At 37.0% G+C, this 24,409-nt stretch overlaps 1 protein-coding gene across 7 annotated transcripts in view; it reads right to left on the reverse strand.

Moving 5' to 3' along the window:
- The window catches only part of LOC150085455 (uncharacterized), a 1,845,429-nt gene that overhangs the window by 729,977 nt on the left and 1,091,043 nt on the right, over positions 1-24,409 (reverse strand). For all 7 annotated transcript variants that reach the window (XM_090374043.1, XM_090374041.1, XM_090374042.1 and 4 more), the window contains one exon: positions 11,060-11,272. In XM_090374043.1, coding sequence (XP_090230169.1) covers positions 11,060-11,272 — 213 coding nt within the window. The remainder of the gene's footprint in view (positions 1-11,059; positions 11,273-24,409) is intronic.

The raw sequence follows: 24,409 nt of genomic DNA on the forward strand, positions 1-24,409 counted from the left end.
AGCCTCCAAGATTAAGTCCCTGAAGGCTTCTCATTTAGAATTCACCATTGGTAACATCATCAGTTGATCCCACTGTATAGAATTTAAAAACTGTCTGAGACCACTAGTCATCTTTACGAAAACAAAAACCCTTCCCTTTCCCTTGATGGTAGTTACATCTTTAAGTAAATTCCACATCAGTACACTGTGATCACTCTCACCTTAGTGGTTCCTTTATCTGCAAATTCTTAATGCATGTCTTTATCACTATCAAGAGCACAATACAGAAATAACCATCTGCTGGATATTAGTACACTCTGGTATTCTGGGAGAGTAGACCATGCAGCTGAAAGATTAGTAGATCTGTTCCGAACTTCTTCTATACTTCCTTATACAGATTTTAAGAGCATAATTCACCAAACACACAGTCTTGAATGGTTCTAGGTGTGGAGAGAACGAGACAATAACAAACTCTGCCAGATCAAAAATAAATCACAAATATCTAGTTCTCCTCAGGAAAGCAACAAGAGGAATTAATAGCAGGATTTACATATTGGCCATAAGTATATTACTCATCTCTGTTTACTCAAAGGCAATAGTCCTCCTCAATGCATTTCATGCAAAACACAGCTGCTTACTGAAAAACATATACAGTCCATTCCGGTTATTTGGGACACATCGGAACTAGTGCATTTTGGCCCAATTAAGCGGCTGCCACAATTATCTCAAGTTTCACGTAAATAGTTAAAAATACAATGTACCCTCCCCCCTTTATGATTGGTTCACAGTACAACCAAATCACATTACGATGAACTCAACATAGTAAAGTACCGTTCACTATATGATGTGCAATAAGCGCCGGTCATTGCGATCACGTTTGCGAATTGAATTTTAATTCTATTAAAAGCGATTCTAATTAGCGAAAATAGGAGGAATATTATCCACAGGCTATAAAAGCAAAGATATATTATGCACAAATTTACCCTTTATTACTTTACTTACCAATTAAAAAATTAAATGAAATGTGAAAATCGGAAAAATATACGTGATAATCGGAATAATTAATACGTACAGTTAGTCCTCGTATAGCACGATTGTCATTTTCCTAGAAACCCTCGTGCAATGCAAAATCGTGCAACATAAACAACAGGCCCTATGGGAAAAATAGGGTTAGGTGCCGACCACCCAAGATCGAACACACATTTTTAACCAAAACATTACCAAACACAATAAATAATTGTAATAAAATACGTAAGTATTTTATTACGTAATAAAATATTGCTAATGCTTTTGCTTCTATCGTAACCAAAATTATTTTTTGTTTGATTTTCTATCCAAACAGATGACAGCCGTTCCATCTCTTCCAATTCTTTGTGTCTTAATCTAATGGATTTTAATTACACTTTGAGTTGTTCCTGCAATGAAAGTTGTTTTTATTTTCTCTGCATTCTTTCTAATTCTTGGCGTGGCCTCATTTAGGCCTGTAGCACGTGCAATATCACATAGTCTTTCATTTCGCTCCAAGTAGTTCACAATTTCATATTTTTTTCTCTATCGACAGAGGCGGACTGGCCATAAGCCTCCCAGGGAAACCCCTGTGGGCCAGAGGCTGGTGTGATTTTGGCCATAAACGCTAGTATGAGGCCACTGCAAATTTTCCCGGGTAAGAATTTTTGACCCAGTTGACCCAGTCCACCTCTGTGTATCGATATTACTTTTCTTTTTCTCTCTGAATCTGTAGTGTCTTCATTAAAGCTTCCTTTTAAGTATTTTACTCACTTTTAGGGAATAAAGCACAATTACAAAATGAGGAGGCACGCTTGATACACATAAACAAAGCTGCGCACGTGTAGCAACTGAATAAACAACACCATAAAGGCAGAGACAAACTATTAACACCTCACATTTTACTAAAGCACATTTCTGGGGGTTACTTCGATAAAATAATAAAAACAATTTCCAGTTGCATTTCTCCCAGTGGAATCTGTTATAAACTGGTAGTAAACTCGATCTAATTGCATTTGTGTTAATACCGATAGTGCGGGTTTTTACGTTATTATGGTGAAATGTGTTTCCCATTCACTGATATAAAAAAAACATAAATACATTTTCAGAATCTTCTCTTCATTCCTATCGTGTTGCATTCAGTTGGGGTGATTTGGCGTTCGACTGCCATTTCTTGTAAATACAAAGGCGAATCGTGCATAAGCGAATTCGGTTCGTGTTATATACGATATCATTCCCTTATTTATAAATTGCGTATGATCGAATTAGTGTAGTGTAAACACGTTTTATACGAGGACTGACTGTACTGTAATATGTACATATGAACTAGTTGACATTTCTGTTCACTGACATTTGTGGGCGGGGGGATGGGTTAAATTTCAAAACAGTAAAAAATAAGCAATCAATAACAAAGAACACAGCACACACAAATTGCAAGTAACACAATACGTGCAAGTGAGTATGGAGTAACGAGTTACAAAGCTTTAAAAATAGGAATGAAGAGAAGAGCTGAAAATTAATTTTTTTATATGATTGAAGATTTCATGGAAGTGTAAACACATTTCACCATAATAACCCACAGAATTACAATTGTCGGTATTATCGCAAATTCAGTAAGATCGAGTTTACTGTCCGTTTATGATAGATTTCACTAACAGAAAAGCCCAATAAACAGGTGACTGCTAATGGTTTTTATTCTTTTATGGTTGTGACCTCCAGAATTTCGACCGAACCACGTGGTACCATCGGAGACAATCGTAGGGTAATCTCCAGTGCTGCGGTCTCGCGAAGTAAACCCTGGCTATTTTCTCGATTGGTTTCTGTTTTTTAAGATTTGCCCCAAATAAATGGCTGCCCCGATTAACCGATGGCCCAAATAACCGGAATCCACTGTATTAACTGATTGCCCATGGAACTCAACTATAAGATCTCAGGTGTTCCAATATCTTGGCAGCATGTGAGCTCTCTGACATTGGAACATGTTCTTGGAGGCAAAACAAATTAGATGAACTTTTCTTTTTCCTCCACCAAATGATCACTATAACTTCTTCTATGACCACTTTCAACTACCTCTGATGACTGACAATAAGCATGTCTATAAATAAATCACAGAAAGATATATTTTGGTTGCCCTTGTATCATCATTAAGCTCTCATCAAACAATAACAAAAACAGCAAAAAATCAAAAAAAAGTTGCCTCTTCAAACAGCAAACTCAAATAAGCAGGCACATTTTAAGGCTTCAAGTTCCAAAGCTGATCAAAGGGTTATGTTGTTGAAGTGGGGTTTAATGGCGCAAGGGCTATTATGGCCAAATTGCGCCTGTTACTTTGGTCTAGAAGTGACTGTATACGTTATAGGAAATAGGTCTAAAAGTGACTGTAGACGTTAATCGTTTTCAGGTAAGTAAAAAGTTCTGAAAAATTGCTATCATCTCCAATTATATGGGACAGTTGTAGAGGTTTTTGTAAATTTAGCTGTGATTTGAAACATGCAATTCTAACTGAATGATAAAGTGCACATTCAATTAGGATGTGCTTATCGGTAAGTAGGCAGTTACAGTGTAAGCAAAGTGGAGGATCTTCTCCTAGCAGTAAAAAGAGGTGCGTTAGATATGTATGGCCAATTCGTGCTCTTCCGAGCATGACCTCTTCGTGCCTGTTTAGTCTGAAACTGGATCTCCGCAACTGTGGATTCTGTTTTATCTCAAGAAGTTTGTTTCCTATCTGGGTATGCCACATTTCAGACCACATCTCAGTACATATCCGTTGTATGATTGGTTTGAAATCAGAGTAAGGAACTGGGATGGAGTCAAAACAAGCAGGGCGCTTTGCAGCTTCATCTGCACGCTCATTTCCTGGAATTCCAACGTGGCTGGGTATCCAGCAGAATTTTACAGTCAGCTTCTTTTCATCAAGGTTACATAACAGTGATCTGATTTGTGTGAGAAGTGGATGGGAATGTAGTAGTTTATTTTGTAAGGCACTCACTGCACTTAAAGAGTCTGTATATATTATGACGTGGGTATTTAATAGGTCATTAAGGAGATTCAAAGCCATTTTTATTGCATACAGTTCAGCTGTAAAAACACTACATTCAATTGGTAACTGAACAGAGACAGTGGATGTAGGAAGGACCACTGCAGCTCCTACGGACATTTCAGTTTTTGAGCCGTCTGTATATACATGAAGACTGAGTATTGGCCAAGGCATGGGCATCATGTAACTGTCTAAGATTTTGATTCGATAGGGAGTATTTTTTCCACTGAAGAAAGGAGTTATCACATAGAGGTATATATATTGCCCATGGTGCTTGTACTGCATCTGCGGCATAAGATATATTTCCAAAATAGATGTTCCAGCATTGCATTAGCTCCTGTAGCCGAATGCCAGAAGGTTTGTTTTCATTGGGTTTATTTTTATAGAAGTTTGCCCATTGAGGTTCAAAGAGATATGTCCAGATGGGGTGATAAGGGATGCTATGTAATTTGGCTGCATAGCTGAGAAGCAATACTTTTCTCCTAAGATGTAGTGGAGGTTCATTGGCATCTATATACAGACTTTGCACTGGGGATGTCTTAAAGGCTCCTAAAGCAATCCTGAGAGCACTATGCTGCACCGGATTGAGCCAGGCCATGCTGTCTTCCATGCAGAATCATAAACTGGGGCTCCATAGTCTAGACAAGATCTTATCAAGGTTCAATACAGGGGTAAAATGTGACATGATCAGCTCCCCATGCCATAAGAAGACAGCATGGCCTGGCTTCAATAAGCAGGCACATTTCAAGGCCCAAGAACATTTTACTAGGCACATTTTACTAGGCCCAAGAACCGGATATTTTTGCTAAGTGTTATTGGTTGAGTTCCTAACCTCAGCTCAGGATCTGGATGGAGCTGACGTTTTTTACAAAAGTGAATAGCAGTTGTTTTTGTTGTAGAGAGGCGACAGCCATTGTGGGATGCCCATGATTCTATTTTATTTATTGAGAGCTGCAATTGACGCTCAATGGAGCGCATATTTTGTGAGTAGCAGGATATTGTAAGGTCGTCTACATATAGATAGGTGTCGACATTAGCTGGAATATTGTCCGTAACATTGTTTAGCCTTACTGCAAAGAGTGTTGCACTAAGAATTGATCCTTGTGGGACCCCTTCTTCTTGGACAAATGTTCGAGATAGTGAATTACGGTAACGCACCTGAAAGGTTCTGTTTTGGAGAAAGCTCTGAATGATTAGTGGTAGCTGACCCCGAAGTCCTGTGGTATACAGATTTTGAAGTATGCCGTAGCGCCAGGTGGTATCAAAGGCTTTTTCGATATCCAGACAGATCATGACGATGTTCTTTACAGATAAAAGCATTCCGTATGTTGGATTCTGCCTTGATCATAAGGTCTAGAGTTGACTGATTTTTCCTAAAGCCGTACTGGTTCTTGTTCATTATCGAATGATCTTCTAGGTACCACAGAAATCGATTGTGAATAATTTTTTCAAATGTCTTACCAAGGCAACTGCTAAGAGATATTGGCCGATAGTTTTGTGGATCTGATTGATCCTTTCCAGGTTTAGGAAAGGCGAGGACTATTGAGTGGCGCAAAGAAAGAGGATAGTAGCCTTCTGAGAAAATCCGGTTAAAATAGATCAGTAATGAATTAAGAGTTCTTTTATTTAGATGTTTAAGCATCAAATAGTTTATCCCCATCAGGCCCTGGTGCACTATTAGTTGATCTATTTAAGGAGCGCTCTAGTTCAAAAAGAGTAATCGGTTGATTATATGGAAGATATGCTCGTGTATTGAAGTTCAACTTATATTTTTCTGCATTGGCTTTTATTTGTTTAAAGGCTGGCTCATATGCAGATGTGGCAGAGGTTTCAGAGAAGCATTCTAATAGGGTATTTGCGACTTCCACTGGGGAGGAGAAGTCTTTACCTTTCCAACTTATGATGGGTGTTGATTTCTGGAGGCATTTACCATTCAGTTTTTTGATTTTGTCCCAAATTTTCCTACTGTCTGTATTTTTAGTAATGGTGGAAGCAAACCGGATCCAGGAATCTTTTTTCGCTTTTTTCTGCACGTAACAGGCCTTAGCATTAAGTTTCTTGAAGTTAATCAGATTGTTAGTTGTTGGGTCCTTATGAAACAGATTCCAAGCTTTATTCTGTTCCTTTTTGGCATCATGGCATGCATCATTCCACCAGATATTGACATGTCTGTGAGTACCACCTCTGGTTTTTGGTATAGCACAGATTGCAACTGTCATAATCTGTGTAGTAATGCAGTAACATCATCTATAGGCTGGTTTTTAATGATTTGATCATCAAAGGAAGCTGCATGGGTGAACTTGTTCCAATCTGCTTTGTTAAATTCCCATTTTATGTGACTGGCTATATAAGAGGTAGCGTGTGTTTGCAGTTTGCAAATAATCGGATAATGGTCACTGTACAGTGGGTTATTTGTAACTAACCACTGAATGACTGGGAACAGCATATTGATAGATCTATAGCAGTTGATGTTCCGGTGGGAAAGTGGATATGAGCACCAATGTTTAACAAGGTGAGATTCTGGTTTTCAAGGACTGTTTCAATGATTTTTCCTCGTTTATCTGTCTGGGGAGAACCCCACATAGGATGATGCCCAGTGAAATCTCCAAGCAGAATGAAAGGAGATGAAAGCTGTTTTATGAGATCCTCCAGTTCTTTTACTGTGAATTCTTTGTTTGGGGAAAGGTACACAGAGACTATGTTTAGCATAAAATTCAAAACAATACGTAACACTACAGCCTCTAATGTGGTCTGCAGACGGATCTGTTTTGTACGAACTTCGTTGTTTACAAGTATGGCTATGCCTCTTCGTGTTGAGTTGATATTGTTTCTATCTTGCTGAAAGACACTATAGTTTTTAATCGTTGGTGTAACCTGTGGGGTTAGATTGGTTTCTTGCAGGCAGAAACTTATTGGACTGTACTGTTTGATTAGATCATAGACATCGAAAATGTTGCTTTGTAGACCTCTACAGTTCCATTGCAAAATGTTTTGCATTATTTAGATTTAGCAGTTGGGTATGGCTCTGTCTGTTTTTTGTATCCAGCCTGTTTGGATCAATCTAGTTTCAACTTTTCTTTTTTTGAAAAGGTAGGGCGTCCAATGTTCATGTCATCTTCTGCATGTAAATTTAAGATAGGCTCATCCTGTAGGATATCAGCATCGGTATCCATATTTGTTGGGCATGGTTTGTCTTCAATGTTTGGAGCTGATGCTTTTAGTTTTACAGTTCCTCGCTGAGTATCAGGAGCAGTTGGTGGGACTGTTAGAGGAGTATTGCTAGCGCAAGTTACTTTGCGTTGTTCTGTAGGTGATTTCTGTGGGGATGATAACACTGATCGAGCCCAGTCGGCTATTGAAATGGATGGGGGCACTGTGATTGCCATTTGTGTTCCTATTGATTGGTAATTCTGGGTTGCCGCAGCATAAGTAACTTTTGGCATGGTGAGCACAACTTGCTTCCTAGCTTCCTGGTAAGTAATCTTTTGTTTGACTTTGTATTTTTGAATCTTTTTTCCCACCCTCCAGAGTTTGCATGCTTTTGAATATACTGGATGTTGGCCTTTACAGTTTGAACATTATGGCGTTTCTGTGGTGCAATCTGTTTGCGTGTGGGTTTTTTATCCGCAATTCGGGCAGACAATGTCTCCTCGACATACCGTTTGCGAGTGTCCAAATTTTTGGCATTTGAAGCATCTGATTGGGTTGGGAATGTAAGGTCGCAGGCGGCAATTCAGGTATCCGGCTTTGACACATGATGGTAAGGTTGGTGTGCCAAATATTGGAATAATGCTTCTAGTGGGAACAAGTTCACCATCTTTTTTAATCATTATTTGTTTTGCCTGGACGACGTTTTGCACTTTTAGTTCTTCAACAAGCACATCTTCAGTGATATTCATTAGGTCCCATTTGGAGATTACTCCTTTCGAACTATTTAAAGTAGCATGAGGAGTGACCTGTATAGGTATTCCACCAAAAGTTGATATTTTCAATAGGGCCTGAGAATGCTGGTGCTTAGCTATTTCAACTAACAGATCACCAGATCGGAGTCTTTTCACCATTTTCGGTGAACCAGCCACACTTTCTAAACATTTCTGAATTAGAAATGGGGAAAGTGCACTCATAGGTTTGGTTGTAAGAGAATGAAGTATAAGGAATGTTGGAAGTGCCTCTTGATTCTCATTCTTACGTAGTCTCTTTGATTGGGACAAGTCACGATCGGATTCATTCAAGTCATGAGATGAGCGTCTAGGCTCGAGAGCTGGGTAATTGTCGGTATCCATGGGTGCTCCTTTTAGCCCCGGAGGATAGCTTTTCGTCCAGGTTACTGGCCCTGCCACGTAGAGGCAGGAGCGGTGCCACCAGTGACCAAGCGATAAGAAGTTAGTGGTTAGTGTGTTATGTAGATTAGTTCTATATACAAAAAGAAGAAAGGTACCTTTCTTTTCTTTTGGAAAGCTTGCTTCTTTATTTAGAAGAGCAGAAAAGAAATAATTTTTGAAAATAAGGGCTTGAAGATTCTCAGTAATCTGCTGATTCTAGAGAAGATGCTTTCTAAATCACTTTTAAACTCGCTTTGATCACTCGCTTGGTACTCGGGGCCAAAGGGTTATGAGAAAAGTTGCTAATGTACAATATCAACTTAAGGCTATTCAGTGGCAAGATGAGGTACTGTTGATGCAAAGACAATTATTCAAAAGTGTGCATTTCAGAACTTGAGATATGCAAACACACCCTTGTACCCAAATAGTCATATCAAATTACACCATTAAATCCCTGAACTCTTGCATATGAGGAGGTGGTATCATGGTTGCTATGTCCTCTTCCTGTCACTGAGTGTATCTTACTGTCTTTAGTTATGACCACATATTAATAGTGATTAAAAAACACGAGCGGCTAAGGCTATAATGTGGCAAGTCCAGTCCCTTGCAGAAAGAGGAACTGAATCACTGATCTCCAAATCCCGAATCATCACTGATGATTTGGGATTTGGAAGTATCAATTAGAATTAGAAACCCATTTAGTTCTCTTGATTTCTGTACATCTATTCTTGAATCCAGTATAGTGGCCCTCTTTCTAATACTGGATACTATTAATAGACAGTTTTTGTTAAATTATATATACATGTATATGTATTTTGGTGTTCTCTAACCATAGTGCTTAATGTCTATTGAATTTGAACAACTTCTTCAGTCAATATAATTGTTTTAGTAATGATTCAGATTGGGTCACTGGTGGATTTTTTTTTTTTTTGTAATTATGGTAAAAAGTACTCTGAGATGAATATTTCTTGCCACTCAGACCAGCTTTTCTGTAGTTATAATCTTGCTCTATAAATAACTTATATGTCCATGTCCAGTTTTTGACCATTGTGATATCAGTGGCAGTGGTTCCCATAATAGCATCACTTTTCTTAAAGATTAGAGTAAATTCAAATCAACTCCATCAAATTCTTATGCTATCAAGACCATCTTTGCTTTTCACCAATATCAGAAACTCTGTTGCTGTTTTTTGCAAAAATTTTCTTCTCTCCTCTAGATGACAATTATGAGGCAATTTAATATATAATAACATTAACCCTATTCATCATTTTGTATCTGAATAATTTTTAAAACAAATATATATATATATATATATATATATATATACAGCCACTCCCTGACACATAAGGGTTGCATTCCGCGAACCTTGCACAAGTCGAATTTTATGTAAGTCAGAATTTCTCTAAATGCGTAGGCAGAACTCACAACTATACACACTGAATTTGATTGAAGCAAAAAAGAAATGTTCGATGAACATGTAAAAAGAATTATTAATTAAATTTTTTTTATCTCGTGGAAAAATTGCAAAAATATGCTTCGAAATGTATAATAAACAGATTAAGACAAGTGCTAGTATAAAAACCTTATAACCAAAAATAATCGTTGCCAAAATCAACGTCTCCAGCTGATAAGTATGACGCAGCAGACTTTAAGGGCTGTGGGGATTTAGAAGGGGTCGGCCGCTCAACCTTACAAATAATAATGGATGACTGGACAGCAACTTTTTTCTTTTCTTCATAGCTTTATTTGTAGCAAGCAAGCAAGCATATCATCCACACTTCTATTAACTTTTAAAAACTGTTTGCTGTCAGGATCCTTCTTCTCAAACCTTGCTGTGTGCAGGGAGGGGAGCATTGTATGGAGCATATTCAGCATTCCATTTAAAACTGAGATTTGGTTCGGTTTTTTTTTTTTTTTTAGGAGCATTAGCAACTAATGTTATATTGCTCTGGGGATATGCGGTAATCATTCCCTGACCTTTCCGCCTCCTCCGTATTTGGTGGTCACGGGCTCTAACCCCGGTCTAATCAAGAAGCGTGTGTTACGCACTGCTGCTCCTGCCCACCTGGCTACGGAGGCCAAAAACTGAGATGAATTACAATGAATGTTGTATGTACTTTTTTTTTTTTTTAAGGCACTTGGCTTATGAAGTTATGCTGTCTATGTATTTTGCCATCCTAGTCGGGTCCATTTATTTCCTACGGGATGCAAAATATGTTTCCACGATTTTTTTTGAAGTTTCACCAGCAGGTAAAATTTACATAAAGTCGAATTTACTTCTATATATATTCTCCCCCCCCCCCCAAAAAAAAATTTCAACTTGAAGGAGAAGTAGCAAATATTGCATTTCCTTTTATATATATAAATTTTAAAAAAAGTTTGGTGTTTTAATGATGAATTTGCAACATCATTAAGAACTGAATTTTACTAAATTTAAAGAAAAGTTCTTAAAGATTTTAATTTTAAGAAACAAAGAATGAATGAAGTAAATGCTTACAGCCTTAGAAAAAAAAAAAAAAAAAACAAAAACAAAAGACTATCTAAATGCATTTATTCAAAAGTTCCATTTGTATTTTTTTGTAATAAATTCAATCAATTTATTGAATATTTATAGTTACTGTGATCAGCAGAATTAGTTCATAACAGGAAAATAAGAGGCCATTAAAAGTATATAATATTTATCTTAGTACTGATTATCAACTAGTAATACACTAACCTTGAACTCCTGTTGCTGAATGCGGATTACTTCTACCTCTCCACCAACTGGCTTAAAGCTTTCTTCTTCTTTAATTATAGCATTTACATCAAATAAAGTTTGTTTGTAATCATCCATAAATTTCTCCAAACGAGAATGCATAAGTTCTAGATTTGTTATTCTGATTTGAATACGTTCTTCTAGTCGAACAATTTGACGCTGAAGACTTTTAAGCTAAAGAATAAAACAGCTTTATATGTTACATTTAATGAATGAATGCACATTCACATACACACCGGATATTTTTATTTAAATCAAATCAGCTTATGCTGAATGTTACAGAATAGAATTTCAATGAAATAAAATTTTAAATATAAAGACTTAGTTAAAAAAAAATTGGATTAACAGGCTAATAAATATTAAGGATTTCATAAAACTGGAATACTAGAAACATGATGACTGCTCAATCACCATAAAGCATAGAAACTGTGTCACTGAGATTATCTGCATTCAGAGAAAAGAAATTAATTTAATACATACATGGCAAAAATTTCTGCAGTGTAGAAGTAACACTTTGAAAACGTAGCCAGTAGGAAATATAAAAGCTATAAGGGAACAATTCTATTTTAGGTTTGAAAAAAGCATTTACAGTCAAATTCAATTACAGCAATTCTGGAAAAAACAAAACTCTGCTATAGCATCCCAACAAAGTCAGTTAAAAAAACATCCAGATAAATTTTGCCATTTTTACCTTCATTATAACATCATTTCAAAACTGTATACCCCTGCCATAATGTCTGAGATTCCATTGAAGTGATTGGAAAAATATATTTTTCGAATATTCATTTAGTAATCTATTGTACAGTGTGTCTCAGATACATAGAAAAATCTGAGATCCCACAATAAATGACGATTGTTGTTGTTGTTATGGGAGTTTGATGGCGCATAAGCTACTATGGCAATAATGCACCTATTCATTTATAATATAAGGATATTGGAAATTTTTGTAAAATCAGAAAAGATTAAAAAATCCAGTTTGTTTGAGGTAGTTCAAAAATTCAGAAATATTTGCCTTGTCACCAATTAGATTCTCTAAATTAGCATTAGCATTAGTAGAGGCATATGATGCAAGAAAGCAAACTTATTCAGCATCAGCCAAAAAAAAAAAAAAAAAAAAAAAAACACAACCACTACTCCCATTTCACCCCTCCGTTCGAAATACCTGTCCAGCTGAGCCTTAAATTTGTTTAGGCTATCAACTTCAACAACAAGTGATGGAAGTCTATTCCACAAACCAACTGCCCGCTGGCTAAAGGCAAATTTCCGCACATCTATCCGACATCCGTCCTTCCTCAATTTGAATTTATGCCCTCTCAGGTGATTATTCTGAGCAAGAGGAAGAATCCCATCGGCATTGAGCATGCTCAAGCCATTCAAAGCCTTATACACCTCTATCAGATATCACCTTGCCGATGCCTAGTCTCCAGACTCTGTAATTTGCAAAACTTAAGCCTTTCTTCGTAAGAGCAACCCTTTGTTCTATTCACTAATCTTGTGGTTTAGTGGTTTATCAAGATTTACCAGTGATAGCAGGGTTGATGTTCTGTTTTGTCTATAGTAAGGGCAGTCACTGAGAATGCGTTTAACAGTCAGATTTATATAACAATGTGGACACTGTGGTGGATCGTCTCCTGTGAGTAAATAAAGGTGGGTTAGATGAGTATGACCTATTCTTGCCCTTGAAAGGACTACCTCTTCTCGTCTTGATGTACGGACACTGGGGCGCCAAATTTTCAGATCATGTTGAAACTGCAAGAGTTTATTATTAGTTTGAGAGTGCCAGATTGTTGTCCCTTGTGATAGGCATGCAGCATGAATCATTAGTGAATAGTCTGATGCTGGAATTGGGATCTTCGTTAAATCTAACGTGGTTGGATTTTTTGCAGCTTTGTCGGCAAGTTCATTGCCCAAAATACCAGAATGTGCTGGAATCCAAAAGAAGGTGACTAGTTGGTGGCATTTTTTAATCTGTAGTAACAATTTTCTAATTTCCTCAAGAATAGGATGAACTCTATCTGAAGAATTACATAATGCTAAGATTGAGCTGAGGGAATCAGTGAAAATAACAGATTTTAAAGAACAGTCAGAACAGAGATTTTGTAAAGCCAACTTAATTGCATAATAACAATTAAGTTTAGCTGAGAAGATAGTGAATTCAGATGGAAGAGATGCTGAAATTGAGTTATTCGGAAACACTGCAGCTGCTCCAACATTTGAATTAGATTTAGAGCCATATGTATTTTGGAGAAAAATCAATATATCTTTGATTGTGAACAGCATGAAGTTGTCTGACATTTGAAGCTTGCAACATATTTTTTTTCCCATTGACAAAAGTAAGTGTCACAGATCGGTATAGGAGGTGGAACCCATGGTGGCTGAGTACAAGTTGCTACCTGTTGTACGGAATGGATGGAAGCATTCCAAACTTGCATCAGTTCAAGAAGGCGCAGACCAGCTGGTTTTACTATGCTAGGTTTATTTCTGTAGAGCATTTCTAAAGGTGTATTGAAAAGGTATGACAATGGGATGCGAGGCACAACTTTGAATCTTGACAGTGTAGTTTAGCAATAGTGATTTCCTACATAAAGATAGTGGAGGGGACTCATGAGCATCAATGAAAAGGCTATGTGCTGGCGACGTTCTGAATGCACCAAGTGCAATCCTCAATGCACTGTGTTGAACTGGATCAAGCCAGCGTAGTGCACTCATCCTAGCAGAATCATAGATGGGAACTCCATAATCAAGACAGGATCTGACTAATGCCCTGTATAATCGAAGTAGAGAAGTACGGTCTGCACCCCACGTCAGGACAGATAGTGTTCTAAGAACGTTTACCTTTTTTAGACAGGCAGTATGTACTTTTTTAATATGCTCTTACTTTTTTGATACGCTCTAAGAAATTTAGCTCGTTGTCCATAACTAATCCTAGAAATCTGATGTTATTAGTGACTGGAATAGAGATATTAGACATTTGAAGTTCAGGATCCGAATGGAACTTGCGCTGTCTACAAAAATGGATAGCAACTGTTTTTTGCTGCGAAAGTCGATAGCCATTGATGCTGGCCCAATGCTGTATTTTATTTAGTGATATCTGCGCCTGTCATTCAATAGATCTCATGTTTTGTGAATGACAGGAGATTGAAATGTCATCTGCATAAAGGTAAGTGTCTACAGTGTTTGGAAGTTGTTTAGTGATAGAATCAATTCTAAGAGCAAAAAGAGTGGCACTCAGTACTGATCCCTGTGGAACATCTTCTTCCACAATAAAAGTTGTAGAAAGGGCATGTTGGTATCGAACTTGAAACGATCTGGGGTGTAGAAAATTTTTCACAAATATTGGAAGGTTGCCCCACAGACCAAGAGAGTAAAGGTCTCTAAGTATACCATGCTGTCAGGTGATGTCAAAAGCCTTCTCTACATCTAGTGAAACCAATACTAGATGTTTGTGTTTAACAAAGGCATTACGAATGGCAAATTCAGCCTTCACCATAAGATCCAAGCATGACCTATTTTTATGAAAGCCCTATTGACTAGGGCTCATTAACTGTTCAGACACAATGATAAAGACGAGTCTACTGTGGACAATTTTTCAAGGATTTTGCTGAGGCAGCTTGAGAGGGATATTGGTCTATAGCTATGAGGATTGGTTGGATTTTTTCCAGGCTAAATATTTAGCCTGGAAAAGGCTAAATAAATATTTAGGAATGCCAAAACAGTAGAATGATGCCAAGAGGCTGGATAAATGGTGCCAGGTGGGCAGGAGCAGCAGCAGTGTATAGCACACGCTTCTTGATTAGACCGGGATTCGAACCTGTGACAACCAAATACGGAAGATGCGGATAGGTCAGGGAATGACCACCACATATCTCCGGAGCAATATGGCCTTAGTTGCTAATGCTCCTAAAAACCAAACAACAACAACAGGCTGGATAAACGTTTTCTAAAAAAATTCGGTTGTAAAAGACCAGGACGAGGCACAAAGCTTTGTCATCAAGATGTTTTAGCACGTATAATAGACCCCATCTGGTCTGGCAGCACCATTGTGAGCTGTTTCAATGGCATGCAAGAGTTCAGAAGGAGAGCAATTTGAATATTAATAGAATGCTGATTTGCAGTGTGTTTAATTCTTTGGAATGATGGAATATAAGCTGAATGCGCTGAGACTCGGCAAAAGTGTTGCCCAAAGCATTTGCAATATCCAAAGGTTTAGATAGATCTCCTCCATTCCAGGAAAAGATTGGAGAAGGTACGGTAGGAAACTAACCAGAAAGTTGTCTAATTTTATTCCATATTATTTTGGTGTCAGTGTTTTTGTTAATGTTTGATACAAAACGGATCCTGGATTCTTTCTTCGCTTGCCTTTGTATGAAACGTGCTTTTGCCTTTGACTTCTTATAATTTATTAGATTGGCTGTAGTCGGATTCTGCCGAAACAAATTCTTTACTTTTTTGCTTTTGTGCATTCCTCATTCCACCAATAATTATAATGCTTATGACCAGGGGGATTTGATAGCAGTATTGTTGATTTAGCCACATTTAGGAAATGCAATGTAATGTATTCTGTCACATCATCGATAGGCTGGAGACAAATTTTTTCTCATCAAAAGATATTAATGACTGGAATTTTGCCCAGGTTGCTCAGGCAAATTTCCATTTTCTGCAAGGTTGAGCTGGAGGAATCTGCACTATTAATAGGTTACATATGATTGGGAAGTAATCACTACCCATTGGATCACTTAAAACATACCACTCTATGGTCAGGACCAGTAATGGAGAACAAATTGAGAGATCTATTGCTGAGGTGTGTCCAGTTGGGAGCTGAACGTAAGTATGGGTGCCAGTATTGAGTATGGAGAGGTTTTGTGCCTCTAAAAAGCTCTCAATGAGTCGACCTCATCTATCTAATTTAAGATCGCTCCATAACAGGTGATGCCCATTGAAATTCCCTAACATACACAGTGGTAGAGGTATCTGTATAAGGAGGTCTTCAAGATCTTTTAAACAGTAAGTATGGTTTGACTGTAAGTAGATTGATACTAGTGTTATTGCAATACGGAGAGTTATATGCACAGCAACAGCTTCTATTTCAGTTTGAAGTGGAATATGTTTTGTTGGGATCTTTGAATTTATCAGGATTGCTACACCACCATGGGCAGCATTTGTTGTATTATGATCCCTTTGATAAAGGCAATTGTTCTTTTTTGAAGGAGAAATTTGCGATGTTAAGTAAGTTTCCTGAAGACAAAAGGCAACTGGAAAAAAATGATTAATTAGATCTTGGATATTGTCTGTACTGCAATGAAAGCCTCTGCTGTTCCATTGTAAAATACAAGGCATTATTTGTGTTTAATTGATGGAGATGATTCTGACTGCTTTTTGAAGGTGACTGGTTTATGGCGTTCCAATTTCTGTTTGTCTTTTTTTTGTAAATCTGGCCGACCAGTGTCCATTTCTTCTTCTTCGGCATGGATTTCTAAAATAGGATCTTCCTGTATAGATTTGCCATCTGTGTCCATGTTTGTGTCCTGAATATTTTTTCATAGCATTTGAGTTTGTAATACAAGATGTGGTAGCAATTATTGGTGGAGGAGATACCACTGGTATTGTCAGGGGTGTATTATTTGCTTGGTCTGGGTCTTGGATTGTTGCTTGTGTACAGTTGGTTGTATCTCAGAGAGGACATTTCTAGCCCAATCAGAAATTCATTTATTAGTAGGGACTGTGACATCAGTTTGAACAAATTGCTTGATATTTTTTTACAGCATTTGCATAGGTAATATTCTGGTTTATAGCTGGTGCAACTAGTTTTCTTGCTTCTTGGAAACTGGCTTTGTTTTCAACCTTGTATTTTACTATTTGTTTCTCGGTTTTCCACTTTTCATGTGTCTTGGAATATGCAAGATGGTCGCCTTTGCAATTTGGGCATGTCATTTTTGTAGCTGTACAGTCACTTTGTATATGATCTGAAGACCCACAGTTGGGGCAGACAGGAATTCCTCTACACACAGTTTGAGAATGCCCATACTTTTGGCATTTATAGCATCTTAAAGGGTTGAAAATGTATGGGTGAATGCGACAAAATAAATAACCTGCTTTTACAGAGGAGGGTAAGTTTGGTGTATTGAAGGTAAGAATAATATTTCTGGTAGGTGTCAGTTGATTATCTTTGTTAATCATTATTCTTTTTGCTTCAATTACGTTCTGTCCCTGCAGTTCTTGGGTTATTTCTTCCTTGATGACATTTAATAAATCCCAACTCGATATCACATCCTCAGATGAATTTAGGGTTGCGTGAGGAGATATTTTTACAGGAATTCCAGCAAATCTTGTTAGTTATAGAAGCTTTTCAGAATGTCTTTGATTCGTGGTTTCTATTAAAAGGTCTCCTGATTGCAGTCTCTTCACCGTCTTGGGAGATCCTGCAATACCCTCCAGATGATTTTGGATGACAAAAGGAGACAATTTACTCATAGGCTGACTACTTAACGAATGGAAAATTAAGAAAGATGGGCAGGGGTGCTCCATCCGGTCAGTCTTCTGTCTCTTTGGGCTCTCATTTTCATTATGAACGTGGTCTGTGTTTGCCGCGTTTGCTCCTTTTCGCCCTTGGAAAGAGGACTTATCTGCCAAGGTTTCCGGCCCCGCCATGGGGAGGCAGGAGCAGTGCCACTAGGAGTCCAAGTAGTTTAAGTGTTAGCTGTTTAGTAACTAGAAATATATGGATAAATAAAGAAAGGTGGGTTTCCTTTCTGTGTTCTAACTTGTAGCTTTTCAAGTATAGAATAGATTCAAAAATAAGATTGCTAAGAGAAAAGTGGGAACTTAGAAATAACTTTATTCACTTTTGAAGATCATTCTACGGATCGCAGAAAATATCGCTTGACCTCGAATTTGCTTGGCACCCGGGGCCACAATAAATGATGAGCTGTTCTTCATGATAACATAAGTAACCCACTGTCAGTTGTAATTAAATGATTTATGGTAAGCTATTTATCACAAAAAAAGTTGTGAATATATTATCATACTCGTCACTATTTTTAGGATGCAATGAGGTAAGATATCCACCTTACCACATCCATCATGATAAGAACAGTTTTTCCATGTATTGCTGATTTTGTGAAATCATCATACTCATCTTACAGTACCTTCTCATTGCTCAGCATAGTAATGAATTAGCATTCCTCAGCTGAGTAATGCAAATTCATTTTCAAAGCTTCTTAGGTGGTGCTAAGAATGAATTTTTGCTCAAGTTCTTTCCTTATTTGACACCAATAGTAGGTAGTGACCAAATATCATAAAATGGGTAGGCTCAAAGAGATTTCTATATTCAAAGGAAAAGGTGAGGACTTAAATTTTAATTTCAATGAATTTATTGTTGCATATTTGTTTATTCCTTCAACATGAATTGTTGAGGAGGCTTCCATCCTGCAGTGGGTTGATAATGGCTGCAGTTTACTTTTTTTATTTGTTTATTTTCCCTACACATCTGTTTTAGGCAAATGCTACTTTCCACATGAGAATTTTTTTTTTTTTTTTTTTTTTTTTTTTAAGGTAAATCTTTTGAATGTTATTTCTTTTGTCATTATTTTCAAGAGGAAATGCAAGGAAACGCAGCTAAATGTATCTATCAAAAGTAACTATCACATGCACCAACTGTGTTTGTTCGTTTTTGCTTCAAATAAAATTAGTTTGTTTGTTTCAGAGGTACACTGATGATGTTTTTAGACTAAATAGAGTACAGGGAACAACTTTTCCATTGAGAAAAAAGAAGTTTGATTAGGCAAAATATAAATTTAAAAATTGTAAAATCTAAACAGTAACACTAAATCCAATTGAAACATCAAATTCATAAATTTCAGCCCAAATATGACAAAAAAGGTACGGACAAAAAAATAGCCTAAACCTAAAAAAAAGGGAGTAAACCCTGGTATGTTTTAATTGAGTCAATATATATAGTGAATTGAGATATTTTTGAATTGAGACATTTGGATTAAAACATTTAGAGAATAATTCAAGTCAGGAGTTATGCAAATCACCTAACTGAATTTATTGGTGAAAAAGTCTTGAAATGTGCCAACACTAGATGTAATTGAATATAATTAAACGTGTCAAAAGGTAACCAAAAGATTCATTTAACAATAAATTATTAGCATTGTTATAAGTATTTTTAATGGAGGAGTTGGAAAGAATGGCAGCATGTTAAAAATGTAGTAGTAAAAAAAAAAAAAAAAGGGGGGGGGAAAGGTGCAATATTTTGGAGGGTGGAGGAATAAAAAAATTGTAAAGTGGTGAGCATACATATTCAATTTCAAGACTGAAAAATCCTAGCTTAGTAATAGGTCAGATTAGGACAGAAATGGTACATTAGTATGCTAAGTAAGTTGTGTGTCTATTAGCAAAGTCAATTTTCTTAAAGGTGGAAGTGGGTTATACAGTTTAAGCTATGCCTTCAAGTATTTTATAACCCTCTCACATCCTTAAACAAATTTCCTTCTCCTATGAGTATTGCTTATTCCCTCATTACCTTTAATAGTAAAAGATCCAAGACAAAAGAAGAGCACCTTATTTTTTTTAATGATTATTTTGTCTCTCGGTAATGATATCTGTTAAGTAAGTTATCATATATTCAGGTTGGTATCATATACAAGAGGTACTTGAGAGGTTGGTGGCCAGAGTATAGAGTTTATTTGAGTCTGGTAACATGCTATTTTCTAATGTAGTCCCCTTTAGAATCAATACACCTTTGCCACCAATGCTGCAATGCCCGGATTACAACTGCAAAGGATGTCATCTCGTGGGCCTCTAGGAATACATCAACTGCAGCAAAGATATCACTATCAGTGGGAAAATGGATTCCAGCCAGTTATTTTTTCAAATTACAAAAATAAGTGAAAGTCCAACAGAGTGAGATTGGTGAATATGGCAGATGGTCCAAGATTTCAGAGTAGAACTCATGCAATAGAGACATGGCAATGACAGACCTGTGAGAAAGTATGTTGTCTTAGGTTTTCCTTGGCATTTGCCACAAAAGAAAAATGCCTCACAAGGTCTGCATAATATACTGTGAATGTCTGACCTTTCTATACTATACTCCTAGCATTGGTGTAGATGCAAGTACACATGCACCTGTTCTTAGTCTTAGTTACCCTAACACAGCCTATGTATTTTCTTGTTCCATGATGACTCCTAGCAGTCCTTGAAACCCCCAGTACCTTGCTTTCCAGGCAACTGCCCATTCTAATAAAAGCAGTGCAAGAAATGCTTTCACCTCTGCTTGCAGCTAGTGTTAATCTTTTAGTCTGTGAATCCCCAAAGGTAGCAGTTTTCCGACCCACCTAACACTGCCTTGATAGCATCGGCAAATATTCTTGCACCCTTTCTATTCAAGTGTATCCCATCCCTGTAGAACCAGTCTCTCCTGTTAACAAGCACAGACCACACTGAAAAAAATTCTACTCCATGAGCCTTGCACAATCTCTCCAGGGCCGAATTGATTGACAAAGCTCTCATAATATACTCCCTCCAATTGTGCCTAGGTAGAATCGCAGAAACTTTCAAATTTAGTCCTAACTTGTGACTTTTTTTTTCAACATTGACCTGTAAATAAAAATTAAGTAAATCTGCATTTCCTACTCTTAATGTCATTAGTACCAATGTGTATAACAATGTCACCTTTTGTGTCCTTAAAAGATGATATAAACTCTACAATGTCATCAACTTTTGCACCTAGCAGACATACCCTGGTCCTATTCCACCTATCCTTTTTGCACAATATATTTCCCATCTCCCTGATGATACCAACAATAACCAGCTCCTGTGAGTAATCTACTATCAGCACTCCATCAATATCACAAAAAACTGATGGCATCGCCTTCCCAGCAAAAGGAATCAACTTGGCTTTCTTTGGGGAGAAGAGCTGTGTTTTCACTTGTTTGGACTGCTTCTTTCTCTCTGGCTGAAAGTGATGGACCCAATCTCATCTATGGTCACAAACCTTGAAGGAAAGTTGCTAGATCTGGATCTGTTGCTGGATCAAGTGAATATTTGTATCATCTGTTGAAAAGGATGCAAATTTTGCTTTGATCTACTTTGGGTCCCATTGTGCTGGAGTGATGGCCATTGCACGTTTTCCATAGAATGGAAAATCTTCCAGTCTCTCCCTTACTCATTTAAATTCTGCTTCCCACTTCTTAACTATAAAAAAGGAATGGATATCCTCCCCAAATACTGTAACCATATCCTCACAAAATGCCTTTGGCACTAATCCCATTTTTCTCAAATACAGTAATACCCCGAAGTTACGCGATAGGTGGGTCCAATGAAAATCGCTTACGTCGAATTCGCATAAGTCGGGGTACAACTTTGCATAAAAATACATATAAATTTTGTTTAATTGGGACCAAGGACTAACAAAAACACTAGTTTAGAAGAAAAATATTAATAAAATTGCAGTTCTTTATACATATTAATACAAAATATGTATTAAAAAAATAAATGACTTACGTAAAAAAGTTATTTCGATGTCGATGGCTTCATAAAATCTAACAAATTTGTCTGACGACACAGAGACTTCTTTTTTTCACACAGAATTTCTTCGTAGCAAGCTAATAATTTTTTTTATTCCTTGCTTTGTAGCTATAACGCGTTCTTCGCTGTAGTCTACGTTTTCTAAAATTTTTAAGCCCTTTTCAATTGAGCTGAGACCTTCTGCCAAGTTTGCACTCGTCATGTGCTTTTCGCCGTTGCCTCATTTAGGCCTGTAGCACGTGCAATATCACATGGTCTTTCATTTCGCTCAAAGCATTTCACAATTTCATATTTTTTCTCTATCGACAGAGGCGGACTGGCCATAAGCCTTACCGGGGAAACCCCGGTGGGCCTGTGTGATTTTGGCCATAAACCATAGTATGAGGCCACTATAAATTTTCCCGGGTAAGAATTTTTGACCCAGTCCGCCTCTGTTTATCGATAATTGCTTTTCTTTTTCTCTCTGAATCTGCAGTGTCTTCACCAGTACGCTTCCTTTTCACACCTTTTAAGTATTTTACTCATTTTTAGGGAATAAAGCACAATTACAAAACGAGGAGGCACGCTTGATACGCATAAACAAAGCTGCACGCATGTAGCAACTGAATAAACAACACCATAAAGGCAGAGATACACTATTAACACCTTACATTTCTAGGGGTTACTACCACAAAACAATAAAAATCCAGTTGCGTTTCTGCTAGTGGAATCTGTTATAAACTGGTAGTAAAGTCGATCTAATTGCATACCGATAGCTGGAATTGTGTTAGTTTTTATGTTATTATGGTGAAATGTGTTTCCCCTAAAACAAATACATTTTCAGAATCTTCTCTTCATTCCTATCGTGTTGCGTTCGGTTGGGGTGATTCTGCATTCGAATGCCATTTCTTGTAAACACAAAGGCGAATTGTGCATAAGCCAATTCGGTTCGTGTTATATTATAAGATATCGTTACCGTATTTATAAATAGTGTATGATCGAATTCGTGTAATGTAAACACGTGTTATATGAGAACTGACTGTATACGGCTCGACCGACGCGATCCATTTCTCTCGTGAAAACGATGTAATTTCCGACAAACGTTGAGCACGAATTCGAATGCACACATAAATATGACAGTTGGAATACAAATTCTTGTATATGTGTGCAGCTCATGCGCAGCAAATTTGAATTTTTTTGTTCATCTTTCGCTCTCACTCTCCGCTGTCGCACCGTATATCGATAGCATATGAAAAACGACCTTGAAGATAGTGGGCGGCAGTGTTGCCAAACGAAAAATCAAGAACCGCGTAACTCCGAGTTTGCGTAAGTCGGGGTATTACTGTACTGGACAACTGCTTAGTGACTGATTTTGTCCATCTTTCATCATTCACTCAACTTTGTTTACTTCTGGACCTTTAAATAAAAAATTCAATACTGGAATTGCATGAAATTTGGTGGGTTACTATATGAAGTGGTATATATTAAATTATTAAAAATTATGTAAGAGTTACCTCAATCTTTCGTCCATAGGATTGCTTCCTTTCCAGCTCTCCAACTCTGAACTTTTGCACACAGTTTAAAATGATTAAGTGATTAAATTTCATTAAAATAAATTAAATGGAGGGGTTAGTGTGTGTTGGGAGGATGAAACTATTCACCTTGCCTCACATATACAATGTAATACGTTCGCACAAGAACAATTACCTATTCAAGGCAACGTGCATGTATATGAGCTAATGACAGAGGTTGTTCAGTTCTCAGAGGGGAATATTGTGGGTATGGGTGAAAATCGCTGCATGATAAATTTGTCGAGTTAAGAATTATCAGAACACCAAATAAAGCTTTTAAGTAAAGGATTAAATTATAATTTACCCCCACAGGTACTCCCAGGAAACAGGCAGTGGTGCAGTTAGAATACTGTCTCAAAGACATGCCTAACAAAGATTTGCTTATCCAACAGATAAAACAGAATTGTAAATGACATGAGAGAACCACAGTTACCTAAATTAACGAAGAATGAAATTTCGGGGTTAAGGAAATTAAAGGAGAATAATGATTTAATAATTCAAAAAGCAAACAAGGGGGGATACTGTTATTGTGTTGAATAAAATAAATTATACTAACAAACTATATGAAATAATATCAGATAATACAACTTACCAAGAGGTTGATATTTCTGTATTTGATGGCCTTGTTAAACAATACAACAAATCCCTCACAGATTACAGAAAGAAAGACTATTACCAAAGACCAATTAAAATATCTTAAAGTCAGAACTAATAATGTACATAAAATGTTTGGACAAGTAAAGTTACATCATAAGGAAGGGCATTCCATTAGACCCACTGAGTCATATAAAAATTCAGCATTTGCTTTGCTAGCATCACACTTGTACTACATAATAAAACCAAAGAGACAAATACTAAACTTTAGCATTAAAAATTACGATACATTGTTTACAAATCTGAAGGATAGAAGGATAGGGGAGGGTGACAAACTTCTCTTTGGACATAGTGTCACTATACACCAATATTAATATTGATTATGCATTTCATGTTTATATGGGACCTGTTTAGCAATGATTCGATTAATATAAATTTGTCAAAATTTCCAAAAACAGAGATTTTTCATTTAGTAAAATTTTTAGTTCAAGCTAATTATATTGCCCTCCAGGGGAAAAATTTACAAACAAATATTTGGTTTGTTAGGTTTGACTGCCATTTGATAGGTTTGACTGCCGAAATATACTTAAATATTATAGAATAAATATATCTAACTCCATTTTTACCCAACATCACCTTT

The sequence above is a fragment of the Mastigoproctus giganteus genome, chromosome 5 (assembly GCF_048544385.1).
Source record: "Mastigoproctus giganteus isolate SK-2022 chromosome 5, ASM4854438v1, whole genome shotgun sequence".
Taxonomy (NCBI): Eukaryota; Metazoa; Arthropoda; class Arachnida; order Uropygi; family Thelyphonidae; genus Mastigoproctus; species Mastigoproctus giganteus.